We start from the raw sequence: 22,697 nt of genomic DNA on the forward strand, positions 1-22,697 counted from the left end.
CTTTTATTTGAAAGACTTTATTGGATTAAAAAAAGGAAAATAAGCTATATCACTTAAAAACTACTCTAGGAGCCAAGAGGCACTCAAAATTTGTTATATTCCACTGTAGCATGCCAGGGGAAATAGATATGTCAATGCTCCAATTTCAGTATAGTTGGAAAAGCAAGTATTTTTAAATGTCCCTTGGTTATCCAATTAAAATTGAAATAATTATCATTTATCCAACTACTATTATATGCCCATCACTATGCTAGCTTATTAAATACACTTTCTTACTTAAACCTTACAACAGATCTGAGTTTTAACATTCCCTGCATGAGAAAGCTACAATTCAGAAAGTAATCATATAGGCCAGTAAGCCAGGTCTGATCTGACTGCAAAGCTGTTCCTTCTACTATCCCAAGTGGTAAACCAAATACATATTCACTGTGCTTGTAACAGTCAGGAATAGGAATGGGGTAAGACAGGTGTGAGAGAAGTTCTGTGAATTTCAAAGCAATGCTGCCTCAGAGGCATTACTATTCTACTTCTGAGTGCAGCGCACAATACTGAGGAAATGCGTGCATTTTTAAAAAGTATTATCAATATGGACATAGTAAGAAAATATGTAAACAGTGCTAATAAGCTCCCTTCCTACCTTTAATTCCCTAATCCCTCAGCAATTCTGCTACCCAGAGGCCACCAGCTTATGTCTCCTTCCAGAGACAGACCATGCATGTAGAAACATACATGAATATGCAGGTCTCCTTTGTTTACAGGAGTAGCCTATTGTTCTATACTGTTTTTTGGTTTGTTTGGTTTTTTTTTGCTTAATCTGTCCTAGAGGCCATTTCACTAGTACCCAGATCTACCTCATCCTATCTAATAAAGAGGGAATATGCTAATTGACCCTAATACTGTTGCAAAGATGGCGGTGCCCACAGCCAATAAGGAGGGAATATGCTAATTGACTGCCCGCACTTAAAGATGGCGGCACCCACAGCCAATAAGGAGGGAACATGCTGACTGCCCCTCCTTCAAAGATGGCAGCGCCCACAGCCAATAAGGAGGGAATATGCTAATTGACTGCCCCTCCCTCAAAGATGGCGGCACCCACAGCCAATAAGGAGGGAACATGCTGACTGCCCCTCCCTCAAAGATGGCAGCGCCCACAGCCAATAAGGAGGGAATATGCTAATTGACTGTCCGCACTCAAAGATGGCAGTGCCCACAGCCAATAAGGAGGGAATATGCTAATTGACTGCCCCTCCCTCAAAGATGGCAGCGCCCACAGCCACAAGATGGTGGCGCCCATGCCCCTCAGCCCCGCTGGGGTGGCAGGGGCCTCCGGAGTCCCTCACTCCCCTCAGCCCCCCAGCCACCCAGGGCCGGCCCGAGGCACAGGCAAACCTCGGATGGCGGCTGCCCAGCCGCCCAGGGCCGCCCGAGGCTCAGGTAACCAGGGCTGGCCGAGGCTTGCTCTGCCGGCAGTGGCAGCAGCAGAGGTGTGATGGGGGCGTCACCTTCCCCTGATCACTGGGTCACCTCCCACCCCTGAGGGCTCCCAGAATGTGAGTGGGGGCAGGCCAGGCTGAGGAACCCCCGCTCCAGTGCATGAATTTTCATGCACTGGGCCTCTAGTTGTTTCTATAGTGTAGCATTCTGTTCTGTGTACTAGAGTATATGTAAATGTTCTACCTTTATTTAAGCAGTCCCCTGGCCTTTAATTACAATGAACTATACTACAGTGATAAAAGGGGGAACCATACCAACTGCAGCAAGGGAGTGGTGTTTCTACACCTCACCAACCCCCTGATCCCATCCCTCCACCTCCACCCCTACCTCCACCCCCACCCCCAGGTGTGAATGCAATCCCACACAGACACACAGGTATATTTCATACTGGATATTACAGAATGCTAACAACCATCTTCCTCTGGTACATATGGGTAATCTAAGCTATTGAAGGCTAGACTTGTTAAATAATCACTACACATACAGTGTTTCCAAATCCTAAGTAGCTAACTGAACACGCTGTTCCAACATGAAATGACTCTTATCAGTTGGAAGATGCCACTATATGAAAGTACACCTACTGGCTATGTTTCACAATTTAAAAAGTAAAAGCCCATCAGATTGGCCTAAGGTTTTGTTTTTAACTATACAAACATTTCACCTTACTCCCTCCAGCCAGCCCCCTGCCATTCTAATAAGCCCCTTCACTCTAGTCACTGTGTGGACATAAGCAGATCCAGTCCCTCTTCTACACCAAGACAGAAAGGTGAGAATAACTAGAAGAGTGTGGTAGTTAATGGAGATTTGGAGAAAGAGGAGGTCACTAAAGGCCAAAGCAGTTTCTAGGAAGACAATGATACTGAACTGAGTCAGAAAGGTGGTACAGCATCAGATGAGGTGGCATTTAAAGTAGAAAAAAAAGCTGAGCACCAGGAGGAAGCAGAATTTCGTACCTGGAAAAAGTAAGTAGTGATTATGGAGTTTGGTAAGAGAAGGAAGGGTTCATCCGTCTCCTGGTGCAAAGTTATGACTGAGGTTGAGAAACAGATTAGGGACACTAAAGATCAGTATCTGACTAAACAGTCTGAAGCATCCAGTCCAGCTAAAGCAGGGGGGTGGGGGGGAACCTTTATTCTGCCTAGGGCTATTTGGATATTTATAACATCATTCTCGGGCCATACAAAATTAACTTAAAAATTAGCCTGCTATATCTGGTCAAACATTTAATTAACTCACTCCTCATGTGCTGGCAGGGCCAGACCAAATTATTTCATGGGCCTTATACAGTCCACGGTCCGGACATTCCCCACCCCAATCTGAAGAGGCTGACTTGTGGTAAAGGCAAAACATGCCACAGACAATGTCTTTTTAGGAGCCCTGTTCAGAGCCTTGCATGAGATAAGCTGAATGAGAGAGCAGAACACTCCACGATCAATGTTACTTCCTAATGTAAGGTGCCATTTGCTCACATCAGTGATGGAAGTGAGATGCCACACATCTAATTTACTGAAGACTGTGTTATTTCTACATATCAACTTTAATTAAACTTTAAAAAATTACAGTAACATTAGTCAGTTTTTAATATAATGGGTAACATATGACTTGGTTTTTGTGAAATGCGGTTCAGTAAGCAGTTTGGTTGGTAAGTACCAGTAAAATTTGCTTAGAAAACAATGATTGGTTTTGTGCTCATCTGTCATTAAACTTTGACTAATAAAACCTGTGTTACATTTCTGTCATTTATGTAAGTTAATATAAAATATCTGCTTTTGTTTATTCATTTCTGGTGTTTCTGAATACCTGCCAAAAAGCCTACTTAACATCTCTGTGGATAAATGTTTTGATCAGGAAATAATAATGAGTCACATAAAAAGTATTATAAATAGCTGCTTTTCATATTTTCCACTGGTACTACTTTACTAGTCAAATTTCCAAAACAACTTTTAGAATGAAAACAGTTCTTAATAAATGTCCTGTCCCATTTTTAAAGGTAAAATAATAAGCGGACCAGAGTTGACCCAGTCCCTTTAGTGGTAAGCCCTGAATTAAAAGTAACAACCACCAAGAAGTGGAATTCTGTCTGCTCTATTACTGACCATCTACTTACTATATGCAAATCACTATGCTGAGCAATGGGGTCTTGGGAGGAGGAAGACATGGCCCTTGATCTTAAGAACTTATCTCAGAGAACACAAACTTACAGCAGGCAATCATAATCCCATTCTAAAACACAAAGAAGACTAATAAAATCACTATTCATTCCTACACTTGATTACACAGTCACACAAGTTTGCTTTTCCTGCATTTTTTAATTTTAAATACATATATACATCATACATACAGAAACATACATATTTAAATCTCTATACTTACTACCTAGAAGAAAAAATATTAAACAGTACCTTTAATTCCTAGCAAAGTCTAACATATTTATTTACTTATTTACTCATTTTTTAAAAGTTGTAGTATGTAATGAGTCGTAGAAAAAAGTGCCAGAACATTCCGGGGTAGCTGGAGGAAAATCAGGTTCTTCCCCTTCTTCAAAATTTCAGTGTGGGGAGTACAGGCCAATTACAGGAAAACATATGGTGATTCTTTCACAACAGGACCCTAGACAACTTTCCTTACCCTACTTGGAAACATTCCTTAGAGACTGTGTATAGCCTCTGGGTATAACAATGAGCCTGAGGGGAACAGAATTCAGACTTGACTTTAAAAATAGCTTCATTTTAACTTCATTTCCCTGTAAGTTCTATCTTTATAAAGTTAAAGAAATAGAACCAAACTTTTCAAATTGTCCCCTGGTGTTTCTTAGAGTCTTTTAAGACCAAAAATAAAAAAATAAAAAATCTGGGCCCATTTAATGGGTTTTGAGGGCAGGGTTCTTTGGCTTAAAACAATAATTTAAAAGATTACACAGGCTCATTCTTTAAAATCACTTTATCACATCTTCAGGTTAAGGAAACTTTAAAAAAAGTTAATAGTGCTAATCTAAACATTTCCTAAAAATAAATAGTAATATTACCTTATTCAAATTCTGCATAGGATCATTCTAGAATTAGATGCTAATTACAACCCAGGGAAAAAAAAGAATTCAAATGAAATCAGTAAGACTTGGTAATATAAGACAAAGCAACACAATATATGGCAAAGCCTGCCTGGATCTCCCCCAGGATAGTCTCAGTCTAGGGCAGCTTAGGGTAGTACAAGTCCCATCAATATATCCATTTTACCTCAATTTTACCATCCTCTTCAATAAATACAAAACCTAAATGATAACTAAACAGTCTAACATTCAGCCTCAAAATATCAAGACAAGGAAATTCTTGATAATTGTTTATGTACTAGTAAAAGAGGAGTTTCAAGCTTAACAAAAGCTTACAGTATTAACATGGCTGCTTAAAATACAAATGGAAGTTTGCTTTGAAATTACTTCCCCCCCCCCTTAATTAGAAAAGCAATATTTCATGTTTATTATAGGGGGAAAAATACCATTTCTAATTATGTCATTTTAAATTAACACTAATAAATGTCCCTCATGCAGCAGCCAAAGAGGTTGTCCTCCACTCAGATCTCCCTCCCTTCCAGCAAGAACTTGCCCTTTGGCTATGGAGAATGCCGACAGCTTCCAGCTGCGGAGCCTTCAGGGTCTGCACAGTACTCAATCCAAGACCAGCTCTTCCCAGGAAGCCCCTAGCCAAAGACTGAGCACAGTGAGGGTGTCAGGACCCGGCCCCTTCTGCCCTAAGCAGGCAAACCTAACAAGCAGTCAAAGCTCTCCACTGGGCTGGCCCAAACTTTGCCAGATACGCAAGACCTCTGAAGCTCTTTGGGCCCAATTCTGCTTCCTAACCTCTTTCCTTTCACAGCTATCAAAATCTGCACCAAGGCCTGAACACTTTTCCTCTCTAGTCTAGCTTCCTCCCCCTTTCTCTTCCACAGGCATCACTTCTTCTCCCCAATTTCCACCCTTAATCAATCTCTAACACTCCTAACTCCAGCATCTGCTTCCTGCTGGATCCAAAGGAACAGTCCTATAGAAACAACTGTTAATTTCCTCATAATAAATTCCTAGAATGTAGTACTAGTCAAAGGTATAAACATATTGCCAAACTGCCCCTCAAAAAGGCTGTACCTGCTTACTTTTCCAAAATTAGAGGTGAGGGTGCCATTTTGAACAGGGTAGTAAGGGAAAGCCCACCTGAAAAGACCTGAGGGGTTAAAGGAGACTGGTGAAGAGGATGTCTGGAGGAAGAGCATTCCAGGCAGAGGGAACTAACAATGGCAGAGATCCTGAGGCAAGTGTGTACTGCAGTGTTTGAGGACTAGCAGTAAGACCAAGCAGCTGGAGCAGAGAGAGGGAGGCAGAGTGGCCAGAGATAAATGCAATGCCAGATCATGCAGAGTTCTTGTGGCTTGTTGTAAGGCCTTGGCTTTGAAGGGTTTTGTACAAGAGGGACATGACTTGTCTTTGTACTAAAGGGTTTGCTAAAGCTACTATGTTGAAAGTAGACTGAAGAATGGCAAGGCAGAAACAAGACTAGCTAAGAGACTGCTGCATTAATCTAATCCAGGAACGACATCATGGCAGAATGTTAGTGGTGGAAGAGGTAAGATGAGGTCAAATTCATCTACCTTGAAGGCAGAACCAACACAACTTGCTGAGGGCTCAATGTGGGATGTGAGGAGATATAGAGAATGGTTCCAAAGTTTTTGGTTTGAACAATAAGGAGGAGGGAGCTTCCATTTACTAAAACTGGGAAGACTGTAGGAGGAAGAGGATAGGGGAAGATCAGGAGCTCTCTTTAGAACATGTTAAATTGGAGATGCCTATTAGATACTGAAGTGAAGGTACTGAGTATGTAGTTGGATAAACAAGTTGAGAGTCAGAGATATCTAACTGAAGAAAACAATTCTGAAGTCATCAATATATAGCTAGTACTTAAAGCTGTGGAATGAGATGAAATCACCCAGGGATTGAAGGTATTCAAAAAAGAGAAGGGATCACAGAATTGAGCCCTGGGCGGGGGTTCTCCAACATTAAAAGTTCGAGAACTGAGGAGCAACCAGTCCAAAGGGCTAAGAAGGAGGGTGAAAGGAATCCAGAAAAGTGTGGAGTCCTGAAAGACAGGTTAAAAAAAAAAAAGTCCGTTAGGGAGGAATGAAGAATGTGCCACTACCATTCCTTTACTTACCATGTGTGGCTGCTTTCAGAAAACAATGACATTGCATAATTGTGACAGACCTTGTGGCTTACAGCATTGAAAATAGTTACTATTTAGCCCTTTAAATGTCTGCTCACCCTTTATCAAGAAGAATGAGAGGGTGAATGAATGAGGAAAATGCAGTACAATTTTTAAGCAGCCTCTTGAGTTTACGTAGTGATCATGATATTAGAGTAAAACCACCAGCATGACTTTCCCCCATCATAATCAGCAGTGAGGGTACAAGAGCAGAGTCCTGGGACAGTTTAAGTGTGTGGGGGGTTTTGCCAGGGAAGAATGAAGGAGCAAGAGATGAAACTGAGATGTGCAAGAAAATAATTATACATGTTACAAGATGGACTTAAAGCTGGCAAAAAAGGAAAAGAAGGCATGAAGGATATGAGGGAAAGGGGAAAGGTTCAACAGATTAGATCAAAGAATTATGGGACTTGGAGTTACCTGAGGGAGTAAACAAACAGGCAAAGTAGGAAGTATGGTCAGAGTGAAATGCCTGAAAGTGAGATTAGGAGGGGTTGCAGTTATTGGGTAATGACAAGGTCAAGTTATAAACTACAACAAGGAGATGCTACAGTAGGATAGAGAACACAAGGTATTTTAGGAGAGGAGGTCAAAAACTGAAAGGCAGATTATTGAAAGGATAATCTATGTGAATACTGAAATCACCTAGAATTATGACAGGTCTAATGTTAGAGAATTACAGAGAGCTAATAGCAACACTGTCAAGCATAGAGGGAGGTGAGGTTTCAGAGATGACTGAACAAAGAAAGGTAGATGAGTATATAGTGTTATAGCTAAGTGAGAGTCAAAATTGGGAGTATTTAGGGAGAGAAAAATGATCTGGAAGTGGCAATGAGAAGTAATGTTGTCAACAACCATGCCTCCAGGAAAGAGTGATGTGATACAGAGAGAGAGAGAGTGTGTGTGTGTGTGTGTAGGGGGGGAGGGGGCGGGGAGGGCAAGAATTTTCAACAAGGTACAAATGCTATTTAAGGGAGAAAGGACAGTTTTTGTTTTTTTAAATGGTGCTGGAACAACTGGACTCTCATATGCAAAAAAAAAGTGATCCTCAATTCATATTTCATACCTTGTACCATATGAATCACAGACCTAATAGAAGAAAAGGTATAAACAAAATCTTTGTGGCCTTACATTAAGTAAAGATTTCTTACTATAACATCAAAAGCATGAACCATAAAGAAAAAAAGCTAAATTGTACCTAATAAACTAAAATCTTCTGCTCTTCAAGGCATACTGTTAAGAGAATTAAAAAAATAAGACACATACTTGGATAAAACATTGGTAAATAATTTATCTCATAAAGGACTTATATGATATATATATATATATATATATATATATATATATATTTAAAAACTTGTATAACTCCATAATAATTTAGACAATAACTTAATTTTTAAAAATGGGAAATGATGTAAACAGACAATTCACCAAGGATATAAGATGGCAAATAGGCACATGACAAGATGCTCAATAGCATTAGTCATTAGATTAATGAAAATTAAATCATGAGATATCACTATATATCAGAATTACTTTTTAAAAATTGACAATACTGGCAAGGATGCAGACAACAGGAACTCTCAGTTGTTACTGGTGGGAATGCAAATTGGAACAAACATTTGCAAGAGTTTGGCAGTTTCTTAAGTTAGTTAAACACACACTCAGTAATCCTACTCCTAGATATCATCCCAAGTGAAATGCAAACTTATATTCACATAAAAACCTACATGTGAATATATAGTTAACTTTATTCATAACTCTTAAAAACTGCTAACAGCCCAAATGTTTTTCAATGGAAAAAGGATGAACAAAATAAATTGTGGCACAACCATACAATGAAATACTAGTCAACAATAAGAAGGAACATGCAACACATGGAAGAATCTCAATATAATAATTCATACATAAGAAATTCTGGTAAAGACAAAACAACAGGAACACAAAACTGATCAGTGATTGTCAGAGATGAAGAGAGGGACTACAAAGAAGCACAAAGGAATTTGGGGAAAGCGGAGTGATGGAACTATTCTACATGTTTGCGGTTATAGTTACACAATTGTATATATTCACCAAATCTCATAAAACTTTATAATAAAAAAGAATAAATTTCAATGTATATAAATTATACGTCATTAAAAAAAGTTAATTCATAAAGATATAACAAAATTTTCTAACTAAAAGTAATCAATAGATGGTAAAGTAGTAGCTAACAAAAACTTGGACTGAGGATAACAACATGATTAAGACAATATATGTATTATTATTTTTTAAATATATTTTATTGATTTTTTACAGAGAGGAAGAGAGAGGGATAGAGAGCTAGAAACATCAATGAGAGAGAAACATCGATCAGCTGCCTCTTGCACACCCCCTACTGGGGATGTGCCTGCAACCAAGGTACATGCCCTTGACCGGAATCGAACCAGGGACCCTTGAGTCCGCAGGCCAATGCTCTATCCACTGAGCCAAACCGGTTTCGGCGATATATGTATTATTTTATAAGCAGTAATAAAAAAGAAAATATAGAGCAAAATATGCAAATGCAAAATGAGATTAAAATATTTTCTCCAATTGTTCAAATTACAATGCAGTATTTTGGCTCTATGTGGAAACTGTAAATTTTAATTCTTTTCTAAACAACAGAATCTCTGTTACTATATGACCAGCAGCATATAGATTCTGCCTAAACAGAGATCTCCTAGAACAGTGGTCGGCAAACTCATTAGTCAACAGAACCAAATATCAACAGCACGATTGAAATTTCTTTTGAGAGCCAAATTTTTTAAACTTAAACTTCTTCTAACGCCACTTCTTCAAAATAGACTCGCCCAGGCCGTGGTATTTTGTGGCAGAGCCACACTCAAGGGGCCAAAGAGCTGCATGTGGCTTGCGAGCTGCAGTTTGCCGACCACGGTCCTAGAATTAATAAAAGTATGGCTTGCCCTGACTGGTTTGGCTCAGTGGATAGAGCGTTGGCCTGCGGACTGAAAGGTCCCAGGTTCGATTCCAGTCAAGAGCATGTACCTTGCTTGCAGGCACATCCTCAGTGCGGAGTGTGCAGGAGGCAGCTGATTGATGTTTCTAACTCTCTATCCCTCTCCCTTCCTCTCTGTAAAAAATCAATAAAATATATATTTTTTAAAAAGTATGGCTTAAGAAGGCTGTTAGAATTAACTGTTTATGGATCGCAACAGATACAAATTGCTAGTGCACTAAGTAACTGCCAAAACCACGGATGAGGGCATGGGGCAAGGAGGTACAATGACAACATGAACAAAATAAGAGAATGTTAATTCCCCTTTCTCCCCAAATGGAGACATTACTCAACTCATGGGGTTGGGAGGATATCCTATATAATAAAAGCCTAGGTGCCGTCATGCCCTTGTGCGACACCCTCACATCATCACAAGATGGCCGCCCACACGTCATCACAAGATGGCCGCCACAAAATAGCTGGCAGGGGAGGGCAGTTGGGGGTGACCAGGCCTGCAAGGGAGGGCAGTTGGGGGTGACCAGGTCTGCAGGGGAGGGCAGTTGGGGGCGATCGGGCCAGCAGGGGAGGGCAGTTGGGGGGTAATTGGCCAGCAGGGGAGGGCAGTTGGGGGTGATCGAGCCAGCAGGGGAGCAATTAGGTGTCAATCAGGCCGGCAGGGGAGCGGTTAGGGGGAGATCAGGCTGGCAGGCAGAAGCGGTTAGGGGCAATCAGGCAGGCAGGCAGGCAGGTGAGTGGTTAGGAGCGAGCAGTCCCTGATTGTGAGAAGGATGTCCGACTGCCGGTTTAGGCCCGATACCCTAAAACGGCAGTCGAACAGCCCCCGAGGGGTCCCAAATTGGAGAGGGTGCAGGCTGGGCTGAGGGACACCCCCTCCCCAGTGCACAAATTTCATGCACTGGGCCTCTAGTCCTATATAATAAAAGCCTAATATGCTAAGTGTCTGGTTGTCCATTTAACCAGTCAAAGGGTAACCTACACTAATAAAAGAAATATGCAAATTGACCATACCTCTGCAACACCCACCAGCCAATCAGAAGTGAGTATGCAAATTAGCCCAACAACGATGGCAGGTTAATTTACATATGCAGGCAGGGAGCGAAGGCTGAAGGCTCTGGCCCAAGCAAAGACTGAAGACCGAAAACTGAAGACTGAAGACGACTGAAGACTGAAAACTGAAGAGGCTTGGCTTCTCCACTGCGGCCAGAGCGAAGGCCTGGGTTCCGGGTGCCAGAGAAAAACCAGTGCCAGCAGCCAGGGGAAGGAAGGCCTATTGCACGAATCTTCATGCAATGGGTCTCCAGTATGCTGATATGCTAAGGCCGCTCAACTGCTTGCTATGACATGCACTGACCACCAGGGGGCAGTCGACCAGTCGCTATGACGTGCACTGACCACCAGGGGGGCAGATGCTCCAACCAGTAGGTTAGCTTGTTGCTGAGGTCCAGCCAATTGGGATCAAGCAAGGTGGGCCAGACACTCCCTGGAGCCCTCCCGCGATCCCTCCCCAGCTGGCCAACCTCCTGCATCCCTCCCTAGCCCCAATCGTGCACCAGTGGGGTCCCTCAGCCTGGCCTGCGCCCTCTTGCAATCCGGGACCCCTTAGGAGATGTCAGAGAGCCAGATTCGGCCCGATCCCACAGGCCAGGCCGAGGGACCCCACTGGTGCATGAATTTGTGCACAAGGCCTCTAGTATGTAATAATGCAAGCACTGCAATCCTTGCCATAGTGAATGCACTTTAGCATTTGGTAGCATTCACTTACCCATTGGATGTATTCAGAGCAGCAAAGAACAAATCCATATAAAAATGCATCTTGAATACTTTAATGTTTGCAAAGATCTTTAGAGATCACTAGACCACTGAAAGGTAAAAATATGAACCAAGAAGTAAAAAAACGCCTAGAGTTCCCTTTAGTTTTAAATATCTTACCTTATAATAGAGAAACATGCAAATTGACCGCACCTCCGCTATGCCCACGATTGGGCCAGCAGGAGGCTGGGGGCGGGACTCCGGGTGGCATATCCGCCATTGAGAAGATCAAGATGGCGGTGCCCAGTGGCCGGGCCCATGCCGCCGCTCCTGGGGGTGCCTGGGGCGATCGGCACCCCGGGGGGGCGTGGCCGGACCCATGCCGCCGCTCCCAGGGTGCCTGGATCCATCGGCACCCCGGGGGGCGTGGCCGGGCCCATGCCTCCGCTCCCCGGGGTGCCTGGGGCGATCGGCACCCCGGGGGGGCGTGGCCGGGCCCATCGGCACCCCGGGGGGCGTGGCCGGACCCATGCCGCCGCTCCCGGGGGTGCCTGGGTCCATCGGCACCCCGGGGGGCGTGGCCGGGCCCATGCCTCCGCTCCCCGGGGTGCCTGGGGCGATCGGCACCCCGGGGGGTGTGGCCGGGCCCATGCTGAAGCTCCCGGGGGGCCTGGGGCAATCGGCACCACGGGGGGCGTGGCCGGGCCCATGCCGCCGCTCCCCGGGGTGCCTGGGGCGATCGGCACCCCGGGGGGCGTGGCCGGACCCATGCCGCCGCTCCCCGGGGTGACTGGGGCCATCGGCACCCCGGGGGGGCGTGGCCGGGCCCCTCCCGGGGGTCCCGGGGTTGATCGTCCACCTGGGAGGGCGTGGCCCGGCCCCTCCCGCCCCTCCCGGGGGTCCGGGGGTCATCGGCCACCTGAGGGGGCGTGGCCCGGCCCCTCCAGCCGCTCACGGGGGTCCCAGGGGCCGAGGCTTTCCGGGCATTGGGCACCAGCGGGGAGCTTGCACCGATTGCAGGAAACCACTGGGGGTCGGCTCCTGCGATCCTTAGCAAGGATGTTGGGTGCAGTGGAGCCCAAGGCCACCGCCCGGGGCCAAGCCCCGACCCTGAAAAAGGCAGAAGGCGGTGGCCACAGCCAAGGCCTGGGTCACTGGTGCCGGCAGAAAACTGGTGCAGGCAGCCAGGTGAATGAAGGTCTATTGCACGAATCTTCGTGCAAACGGGCTACTAGTCCTTTAATAAGTACTGCCCACTACCAGACTCTCCCACCCCAACAGGGGGCGGGGCCGGCTAGCCAACCTCCTGCAGCCCCTCCCCCCACCTGGCCCCACCCCAGATCGACCCCCCCCACCCCGATCAGGGGCAGGGCCAGCCGGCCAACCACCCATGGACCCCCCCCCCCCAGGCCACTGGCCCCCAATCGGCAACCTCCACCCCAATCAGGGGCAGGGCAGCCCAGCCCACCACCCATAGCCCCTCCCCATGGCCGGCCCCACCCCCAATCGGCTCCCCACCCCCAATCGGGGGGGGAGGCCCTCCAGCCAATTGGTCCACGGCCCCTCCCCCCAACCTGCCAGGCCCTGATCACCCCGATTGGGGTGGGCTGGCCAGCCACCTCCCACCATCTCTTCCTCCCAACAGGCCCAGCCCTGATCTGCCCCAATTGGGGCCGGGGCGGCGGGACCCCATCCGTGCACGAATTTGTGCACTGGACCTCTAGTATACATACATTAAAGAAAAATTTAAAGCTATTTTCTTCATGATTGCTAAATACAATTGAAAGGCATCTCATGTTATTTTAAGATTGAGTATATAGACAGTTTACAATTGCTTTAAAAAAAATCAAATAGGTATACAGTAGTCCCCCGCTTATCTATTCTCTCCATACTTTCAGTTCCCATGATCAACCACAGTTTGAAAATATTAAATGGAAAATTTCAGTAATAATAAGTTTTACATTGCATGCTGTTTTGAGTAACATTATGAAATCTCACACCATCCCGCTCCATCTTCAAGAAAGCGACAGCCCTATGTCCAGTGTATCTATACTGTATAAGCTTCCCACCTGTTACTTAGTAGCATCTCAGTTATCAGATTAACAGTATTGCAGTACTTGTGTTCAGTAAACCTTATTTTACTTAATAATGGCTCCAAAACTCAAGAGTAGTGATGCTGGCAATTTGACTATGCCAAGGAGAAGCCATAAAATGCTTCCTTTTTCAGGTGGAAATGGTGTAGAGCAGTGATGGACAACCTTTTGAGCTTGGTGTGTCAAACTTCACCAAAAAACTGAGCATAACTCGGGTAGTGTGTCACTTTGAGGAAAAAACATTATTTCGCAAATGTTTCATCCTCAGGAGCAGCAAATGTTTCATCCTCGGCATGCGGCCGCCTGAGCGGCCACGTGTCATCAGAAATGGCTACGTGTGTCAGTGCTGACACGCGTGTCATAGGTTCGCCATCACTGGTGTAGAGGAAAAAATAACATATATAGGGATCTTGGAACATATGTACTAGGAAAACGGGAAGTATTGTAACAAAACATATGCAGAGCTTGTATATAATGCTGATGAAAGAAATGAAAGAATATGAAATAATGGGGAGAAATATTATGCTCATAAGTTGGAAGACTCAACATAGTAGAGATATAAATTCTCCCTAAAATGATACACAGATTTAACATCATTCCTATAAAAATGCCAGCAAAACTATTTAGACGAATCTAAAATTTATAATTAAAGACAAAAGAACTAGAATAGCCAAAAAAATTGAAAAATAGAATTGAGAAGAATCAGTCTACTTTACTTCAAGACTTATTATTTAGTTACAGGAATCAAGACCGTGATATTAGAAAACCCAGAAATAGATACACACAAATACAGAACCTTGCAGTGGGGAAGTCGGGGCTCAACTGATTTCTGACAAAAGTGCAAAAGCAATTCAATAGAAGACAGACAGCCTTTTTGACAAATGGTGCTGGAGCATGGCAAAAAATGATCTTCAATCTAAGACTCACACCTTATATAAAACTTAATTCAAAATGGGTCATGGGCTTAAATGCAAAACATAGACTGGAAAACTTTTAGAATAAAAAATAAGAGCATACTTTTGTGATCTAGGGTTAAGCAGATAATTCTTAGACTTAATAAAAGTACAATCCGTAAGAGGAAAAATGGAAAAAAAAAGGTTTATAAAAATTAAAAATGTTTGCTCTGCAAAGGGTTCTATTAAGAAGAAGAAAAAAACTACAGACTAAGAGAAAACATTTGCAAATCGCATATCAAGGAAGGACTAGTATTTAGAATATATATTAAAAAAAAACCTCTAAAACCAACTATTTAAAAAATCTAGTTAGAAAATGGACAAAAGACTTTCACTGAAGAGAATATGCAGATGGCAAATAAAGCCATGAAAAGATGTTTAACATCATTAGCCACCATGGAAACACAAGTTAAAACCACAATAAATCACTATATACCTATCAGAATGCCTAAGTAAAAGATAGGAACTCCAAATGCTGGTGAGGATGTGGAGAACCTGATCTCTCATACATTGCTGGTGGGAATGGAAAATGTGCAAAAACGCTGGGAAAGTTTGGCAGTTTCTTATAAATCTTTACACCCAGCTACTATGGGACCCAGCAACTGTACTCCTGGGAAGTTATCCCAGAAACCTGAAGTCTTATGTGTTGTTCATTATTTTACATTACATGTTACTGTACATCAATGTTTATAGCAGCTTTATTCATTAATAGCCCAACAATGGAAACAACCTAGATGTCCTTCAAACAAAGTGTGCTACATCTATACCATAGACTACTACTCAGCAATTAAAAAGAACAAACTAATGACACATGCAACAACCTAGATGAATCTCCAGAGAATTTTGCTGAGTGAAAAAAGTCCAATCCCAAAAGGTTAAATACTGTGTGGTTCTTTAAATAACAGTCATGAAATGACAAAATTATAGAAAGGAATAACAGATTAGTGGTTGTTGGAGATTAAGAAGGAGGTGGAGTGGAAATGAAGCGGGTATGAGTATAAAAGGGATCCTTCTGGTGTGGAAAGTTCTCTATCTTAACAATCAATGTCCTGGTTGTGGTCTTGTACAATGGTTTTGCAAATGTTATTATTGAATAAAGCTGAATAAAGGGTACAGGGATCTCTATTGCATGTGAATCTACAATTATCTCAAAATGAAAAGTTTAATTAGAAAATACATAAAGGTAGCCTTACTACTGAACTGCAAAATAAGTGCAGTTGACAAGAAATCCAACGCCCATTAAATGAAGCGCTTGCTTCAGCACAAGTTTAATTCTGAAGATTACTACGAACCAAAGTTTATAAAACACATTTTTCCCACCCACACATGCACACGAACACAGCCACCGTAACAAGGCAGCTCAGATAGAAAAACCGAGACTTCTCTAAGGACATCATAGAGTAGGAGGCGACCCGGCGGAATCGGGCTGTCCGGGCTGTCCCAGAAAGGCTGTGGGGCTTGGACACATCACCTACCTCTCAGGCTGCAAAGGGTAAGCTGTTCCTACCAGGGAACCTTCTGACTCAAGAGACTGCTTAGACCAGCCTCAAACTTTCTGGTCTCAGGCCCCCCAGAGAGCTTTTGTTTGCAGGGATTACAACCATCGGTATTTGTAGTATTAGAAATTACAGTAAAAAATGTACACGACAGTGTGCACAGAGACACATTCCACGGTGAGGGGCGGTGAGGTCCACGTCATGTAGCCTCTGAAAAACCACCTACACTCCCGCGGGAACAAGTGACAGCTTGGTATTGTCAGGAAAATAACTGACCACACGTTGAGAACCGCTGGCTTCAAATGAGATAACATGTAACTGGTTTGAAAGGTATAAAACCCCGGACAGCTCAGTCACCCGTCTTTTAACGCGCGAGGGTGCCAAGGTCCCCCCAAACGAGGGTCGGGGAATCGAATTTTAGCGGAGGACCCGGAGGAGGACCGCGCCCGGAGCCCGGGGGCAGAGTCGGGGAAAGGCCAGGGCTGCGGAAGACCGCGGCCGTCGCGGCCAGCGGCTCGGTGCTCGGGGCCCAAAACCGTTACAAACACGCGGACCCACGATCGCTGTTTCCCACGTAACTTTCGGCGAAGACGGGAAGCCGAGCACCAAGTTGAGCGCTCCCGCCCGGCGCGGAGAGCTGGGGGGCCTCGCGCGCCGGGTGCGGGCCGCCCGCCGACGCCCGCGGACCGAGGGGGTGAGAGGGTCCCGTTCGCCCCAGAGGGGGGACCGCGGAGCCCGCAAGGACCGCGGAGGGCGGGACCCACCACCGCCCGACCGGACGTGCGGGAGGAAGTTACGTTGGGACCCCGGGAACGGCGAGGCGGAGACCCCGGGAGTCCGGCCCCGGGGGTCGCCTGGACTCACCAGGTGCCGCGCCTCCTCAGAGCTCATGGTTGCGGCGGGAGCGGGGCGAAGCGAGCCGAGGGCGGGCGGAGCGGCGGTCTCGCCGCGGCCGGAGCAGCGCGTCGGCGGAGGGAGCCGGGGGCCGGGAAGCGCTCGGGACGCGGGGCGCGGGCCGGAGGCGGCGCGACGGGGAGGGGCGGGGCCAAGCCGGCGGCCTCAGTGACGCGGGCGCGAGCGAGCCTCTCACAGGGGTGTCCCACGACGTGTCGCGCGACGAGTCAGTGCGGGGCCAGTGGCCGCCGGACCCCGGGCCGGGAGGGAGAGGGGATGCGGCCAGGACTGCTCAGCGGGCGGCGGCCGGAGGCGCTCCCGCGCGAGGGCCGGAAGTGGGCGGGCCCGGGGCCGTGTCCGCGGGCGGCCGGCGGGAGCCGAGATTGCGGCCGCGCGGGGACCGGAAGTGGGCGGGACGGGGCGGGGCCGGCGGAGGCGTGTTCGCGCGGGGCGCGGCCCTGTGAGCGAGTGGCGGCGTCTCCGGCCGCGGGGCGGCGGCTGGGAGTTCGCGGAGCCCGCACCGGGGAGCGCCCCGCGATGGGGCCGGGCTGAGTCTCCCGCCGCCCGCCCGCAGCCCAGCGAGCAGCGCGATCCCGGATGGAGGGCCCGGCGGAGCTCGGCCCCGAGGCGGTGCTGCGCTTCCTCGCGGAGCGCGGGGGCCGGGCCCGGCACGCCGAGCTGGTGCAGCACTTCAGGGGGGCCCTGGGCGGCGCGCCCGAGCGGCGCGCCCACTTCAAGGAGCTGGTCAACGCCGTGGCCACGGTGCGCACCGACCCCGCCGACGGCGCCAAGTACGTGCACCTCAAAAGGAGGTTCTGCGAAGGCCCGCAGTCACCCAAGGCCGCGCCCCCTCGGGACCTGCCCCGCATTTCGGTGACTGCAGAGCCCGAGCCCCACGGAGGCGGCGACCCGGAGGGGTCCGACGACCCGGCCCAGTGCCGGGAGCGCGGCTTGTGCCCCGAGGCGGCGTCCCCCGGGCCGCGCTGTGAACCCGGCGATGAAGAGCCCTCCGCCGCCGCGCTTGGGCCGCCCAGCCTGGCGGGCGACGGCCGGAGCGGGCCGCCCCGGAACGGCGGGTCCAGGAGAAAGAACTCGCGGCGCGGCGCGCAGCCTCCAGTCCGCGCACCAACCCCCGAGCCCAGCGAGGACCTGGAACCCCAGCCCCAGGTCTGCGAGGAGGCGGACGGAGGGAGCTCTCCCGGGGGAACCACCACCCCAAGGTCTACTCGCCAGAACCTCCGGGACCTCGTGATGGGTAACTCCCCGCAGCTGAAGAGGAGCGTCTGTGCGGGGGGCGGCAGCACCGGGGGCTGCTCTGGGGGAGGACGCGGCAAAGGCGGGGGCGACTCGGACAGCGCTTCCCTGGCTTCGTCGTCGGCCGAGGAGGAGATCAGCAGCGGGGCCTCGGTGACGCTGGACCCTTTAGAACACGCCTGGATGCTCTCGGCCTCGGACGGCAAGTGGGACAGCCTGGAAGCGCTGCTCACCTGTGAGCCTGGCCTGCTGACCAAGCGGGACTTCATCACCGGCTTCACTTGCCTGCACTGGGCTGCCAAGCACGGCCGACAGGAGCTCCTGGCCATGCTAGTCAATTTCGCCAACAAACACCAGCTGCCAGTGAACATCAACGCCAAGACGAGCGGAGGCTACACCGCCCTGCACTTGGCAGCCATGCACGGGCACGTGGAGGTGGTGAAGTTGCTGGTGGGGGCCTACGACGCAGACGTGGACGTCAGGGACTACAGTGGGAAGAAGGCCTCGCAGTACCTGAGTCAGAGCATCGCCGAGGAGATCAAGAACCTGGTGGGAGCCCTGGACGAGGACGATGGTGAAAGTGCCGCAGGCAGCGGGGGTGGGCGCTGGAGGCTTTCAAAAGTGCTTCCTTCCCACCTCATCACCTACAAACTCTCGCACGTCCTGGAGGATGGAGGGGATCATCACCATCACCACCACCACCACCTCCACCACCTGGCTGAGGGATGGGCAGGAGGCAAAGCAAAGGACCCAGGTCGCAAAGCCTCAGGCAGCTCTAGTGGGCGAATAAAACCCAGACTCAACAAAATGCACTTCAGAACCCAGATCATCCACACCACGCCCTTTCTCAGAGACCCGGAGCAGCCCCCGGAGGAGGGGGAGCAGGAAGAAGAGGATCGATCTCTCAAAGGCCACTTACCCTCATTCAAATTGAGACCGAAGTCCAATGTATTTGGGTAAAAGTAATTTTTTAGAAAATTCTAAGGGTTATTTGTCTGAACTACAATACTAGAGGCAGGCAAGTAAATGAGACCAGAAAAGACTTAGGCTAAATTATGCATTCTTGCTTTGGGGGGTTGGAGTGGGGGAGGGCGCAAGGAGGGGAGTTTCCCCTAGTATTCTGAGTGAGGTGGCTTTCCAAGTGATTCATCAAACCTTGACCTAGGCTTCTTTTCTCCATGCCATTCCTCTGCCCTGGAGTCCCTGTTTGTAAAGACTACAGATGTATCTAAATTGGAGGTACAGAATTGATGACTGAGGGTTTCTTTGATTTAACCATTATTGGATGCCATGCTAAGTGAGGAATATTGCTCGTTTATGATTGTTAAAAGTGGTTACTCTTCCAAAAACAAGATATGCAAATTATAATGAAACTGGTAACATTTGTTAAGTGTGAACAAAAACTAATTGCATTTGCTTTTTAAGATTTTTACGAAGGTCAGGTAAGAGTTGAAATGCAAAAATTCTAATTAGAAAATGAATAAAAATGGGAATCCTATTGGTATCCTACTGTATTGTAAGTGTTCAACTGTTTTTAAAAAGCAATTTCAGCTTTAATCACTGAACTAAAGAAATAAGCAACATTCACTTTTAGTTAATCTGTAGTATGCTTTCCTCTTAACTATCATACTGCACTCAGTATTAAGGTGCATTACTAATAACTACCCAAATTTTTATTTAAAGAAAATACCTTGAACAACCTATGGTACTTTTAAGTAAAATATTGCATGTGGTTCCGATTCTCACTGACTTGTTTTGCTAATCTAAAAGTCTAAATTTGCTGAAGTTTTTATTCTGGGGTTATATAACCATTCTTTCTATTTGACATGACCCTAGTTCAGTGATGGCGAACCTATGACACGCGTGTCAGCACTGACACGCGTAGCCATTTCTGATGACACGTGGCCGCTGATGCGGCCGCATGCCGAGGATGAAACATTTGCTGCTCCTGAGGATGAAACATTTGCGAAATAATGTTTTTTCCTCAAAGTGACACACTACCCGAGTTATGCTCAGTTTATTTGGCGAAGTTTGACACACCAAGCTCAAAAGGTTGCCCATCACTGCCCTAGTTGATGGTGCTTAGACTTGAATTGCCTACAGAACTGTTTCTGGTTTAGATGATTAGCAAAAATTGGCATAAGTGTACGTGAGCCTATGCTTCTCTCAAGTAATTATTAAATCAACCTAAGGTACACTTTTTGTTTTACTAATAAAACATGCTCATAGTTTATGCTTTGTAGCAATATTTTGCAAATTTTTAAATTACTAAATCCTTTCAATTTTTCATTGTTTCCTTGAACCTAAATAGACATACAGTGAAGTTAATGAGAAGCTGGATAGTAACTCTACCCAGTTAAGAATAGCACTTTATAAAAGGGAAAAGAGAAGAGATTGTACTGTTTCTATATTTAAATACTGCTGGCTATTGAATTTCTTTGCATGTAAGTGAAAAATACCAGTCATTAAAATTAAAGACTTACACATGATTCTTAATTACATTCCATTCAAATATATTAGTGTGAATATTTTATAATTGTAAAATTTAACTCACAAGCAAATTAAATCTATTTGTAACAAGATTCAAAACAACTTTCCTGGGAGACTAATTCCACAAGTTCTTCTTTAGTCTTTTTGGTCTCATTATTGATGAAACAAGTACCTGCAATCTATAGAGATTAAGAGGTGAGTTGGCTTGCAGAGTGAATGAACCAATATATGAATTGTATACCACTGCAGTCTTTAGAGAGATCTTAGATCTTTAATTTCCCCAAGTCATAGAAATTTGTAACAAGTTTATCACACATCTCTAGAGTGAATTTGTTTAAAGATTAATGAAGAATATTCACATAAAATATATAAACTATTATCCATTTATGTGCCTTTATTTTTATTTTAGGATTATAGAAGTGGGGGCTATATACATTTGAGAAGCACTTTTTCCATACATGTGGGTAAAAATCTAATTTTGTATAAATTAAAAGTAGATTCCTTGAAGGTGAAAACCACTATTTGCTCTGAATCTTACACGCATTACCTATATCTAGTGCAGAATAAGCTATAACTTCCCACTGAAGAATCTTATCTTTCATTGACATGTAAAGCTAAAGTAATCTATAAAGAGTAGGCACTTCAGAACCACCTAAACATTCTATTAAACAGTCAGTATTAAGCTCTTAAATGTGTATGTTACTAATTAATTGCACAAAAATCTGTAATTTGCTAGATCTTTAGAGATTGAGCTAATAATTCATATAACTTTCTTTTCACACTAGAGATTTTAACTTTTCTGATAAAATTGACTTTAAATTTTTAAAAATCATTCCTGAGGGAAACTACTTGTACATTCCTTGTCACAGTGTGCTCATGTAGCATTTTCAGCTACTTAACTCTAATTCCTCTTATTTTTCAATTTCCAATTTAAGATTATAAAGAGCAAATGATTTGTGTAATTTGATATTTGTGAAGTTGTATTTACCATTAATGGAAATTATGTCAGTTACTTAGATGTTTGTTGATATGAAACTGTGTAGTTAGGAAACTCAAGAATGTCCATGTGTTCTTTTATAGGTACATTTGAAACTAATGAATGTATGTCATAGTTCTCTTCACATTTATGGTATATAAAATGCAACCAGCTTATATAACTTGAAAATCTGGTACTACTTTATTCATACCTGAAATCGGGGTGTCCAGGATGCCTTGTCTTTTATTTTTTAAATAAGTGAAACTTTGGGAGCTTAGAATGTAAAATTTATAGTTTGTTTTGTCAAAATAAAAGGTTCATACTAGATTTTTTTTCTCTGAATTGTCTAAATATCTCTAGTCCTTTATCATGTTTTATGGTTCATACAATGCTTTTTGACGTTTCGGTTTATTTGGTCTCTTCCTATCCCTTGAAGTTATTGATCATGTATCCCTAATCCTATATAATAAAAGCCCAGCAATCAAAACGGTGGAATGACCAGAGACCAGAATGACTGCGGCCTCTACCCCCGGCCGGCCCTGCCCCCCAGCTGGGACCCCCAGCCTGATCTGGGGCCCTCATCAGGGCAGGCCAGCCAGCCCCCACCCGTGCTGGGCCTCTATATAATAAAGAGCCAGGGTCGTAACGACTGTTAACACCGAAGGCTCAACCAGACCGGAAGTCACTGCCATAGCCCAAACCCAGCACTGACTGCCTAGGGGGCTGCGGATCAGGCCTGGAGAGAGGCCTGCAGAGAGAGAGGCAGGTTTTAATCCATAGCCTCTGTGGCAGCCCTTGATCAGAACTTGCCTCTCTTTTCCAGCCTGGCCAATAGCCATGCCTCCATTTCTCTCCAGGCCTCCACTGATTAGCTCCACCTTTCTGATCAGGCCCCATGGATAGGTCGAGATGCTGACTGGCATAGAAACTGACCAATCAGAACCAAATCTGGGTCAACTGAGGAGCCAATGGCTGCCTAGGAGGCGGAGCTTTTGACACTGACTGGCATAGAAACTGGCCAGTCAGAACCAAATTGGCCGGCAGAGGAGAGCAGTTG

The 22,697-nt window shown here is 46.0% G+C and overlaps 2 protein-coding genes across 4 annotated transcripts in view; one reads left to right on the plus strand and one right to left on the minus strand.

Annotated features, from left to right (window-relative positions):
* SEPTIN10 (septin 10) overlaps positions 1-17,238 on the minus strand; it is a 74,002-nt gene extending 56,764 nt beyond the window's left edge. The window contains exon 1 of one of the 3 annotated variants that reach the window (XM_079776963.1): positions 16,891-17,238. In XM_079776963.1, the coding sequence (XP_079633089.1) occupies positions 16,891-16,917 (27 nt within the window). In that variant the 5' untranslated portion in view covers positions 16,918-17,238. The remainder of the gene's footprint in view (positions 1-16,890) is intronic. The other 2 variants (XM_079776961.1, XM_079776962.1) reach the window with 2 other exon arrangements.
* A 155-nt stretch (positions 17,239-17,393) lies between these two features.
* Positions 17,394-21,949, plus strand: SOWAHC (sosondowah ankyrin repeat domain family member C). The gene has a single exon (XM_079776960.1). It carries the CDS (start codon positions 17,518-17,520, stop codon positions 19,132-19,134), a length of 1,617 nt encoding a protein of 538 aa, XP_079633086.1. The 5' UTR covers positions 17,394-17,517; the 3' UTR covers positions 19,135-21,949.
* The last annotated feature ends 748 nt before the right edge of the window (positions 21,950-22,697 follow it).

The sequence above is a fragment of the Cnephaeus nilssonii genome (genome assembly GCF_951640355.1).
Source record: "Cnephaeus nilssonii genome assembly, chromosome: 7".
Taxonomy (NCBI): Eukaryota; Metazoa; Chordata; class Mammalia; order Chiroptera; family Vespertilionidae; genus Cnephaeus; species Cnephaeus nilssonii.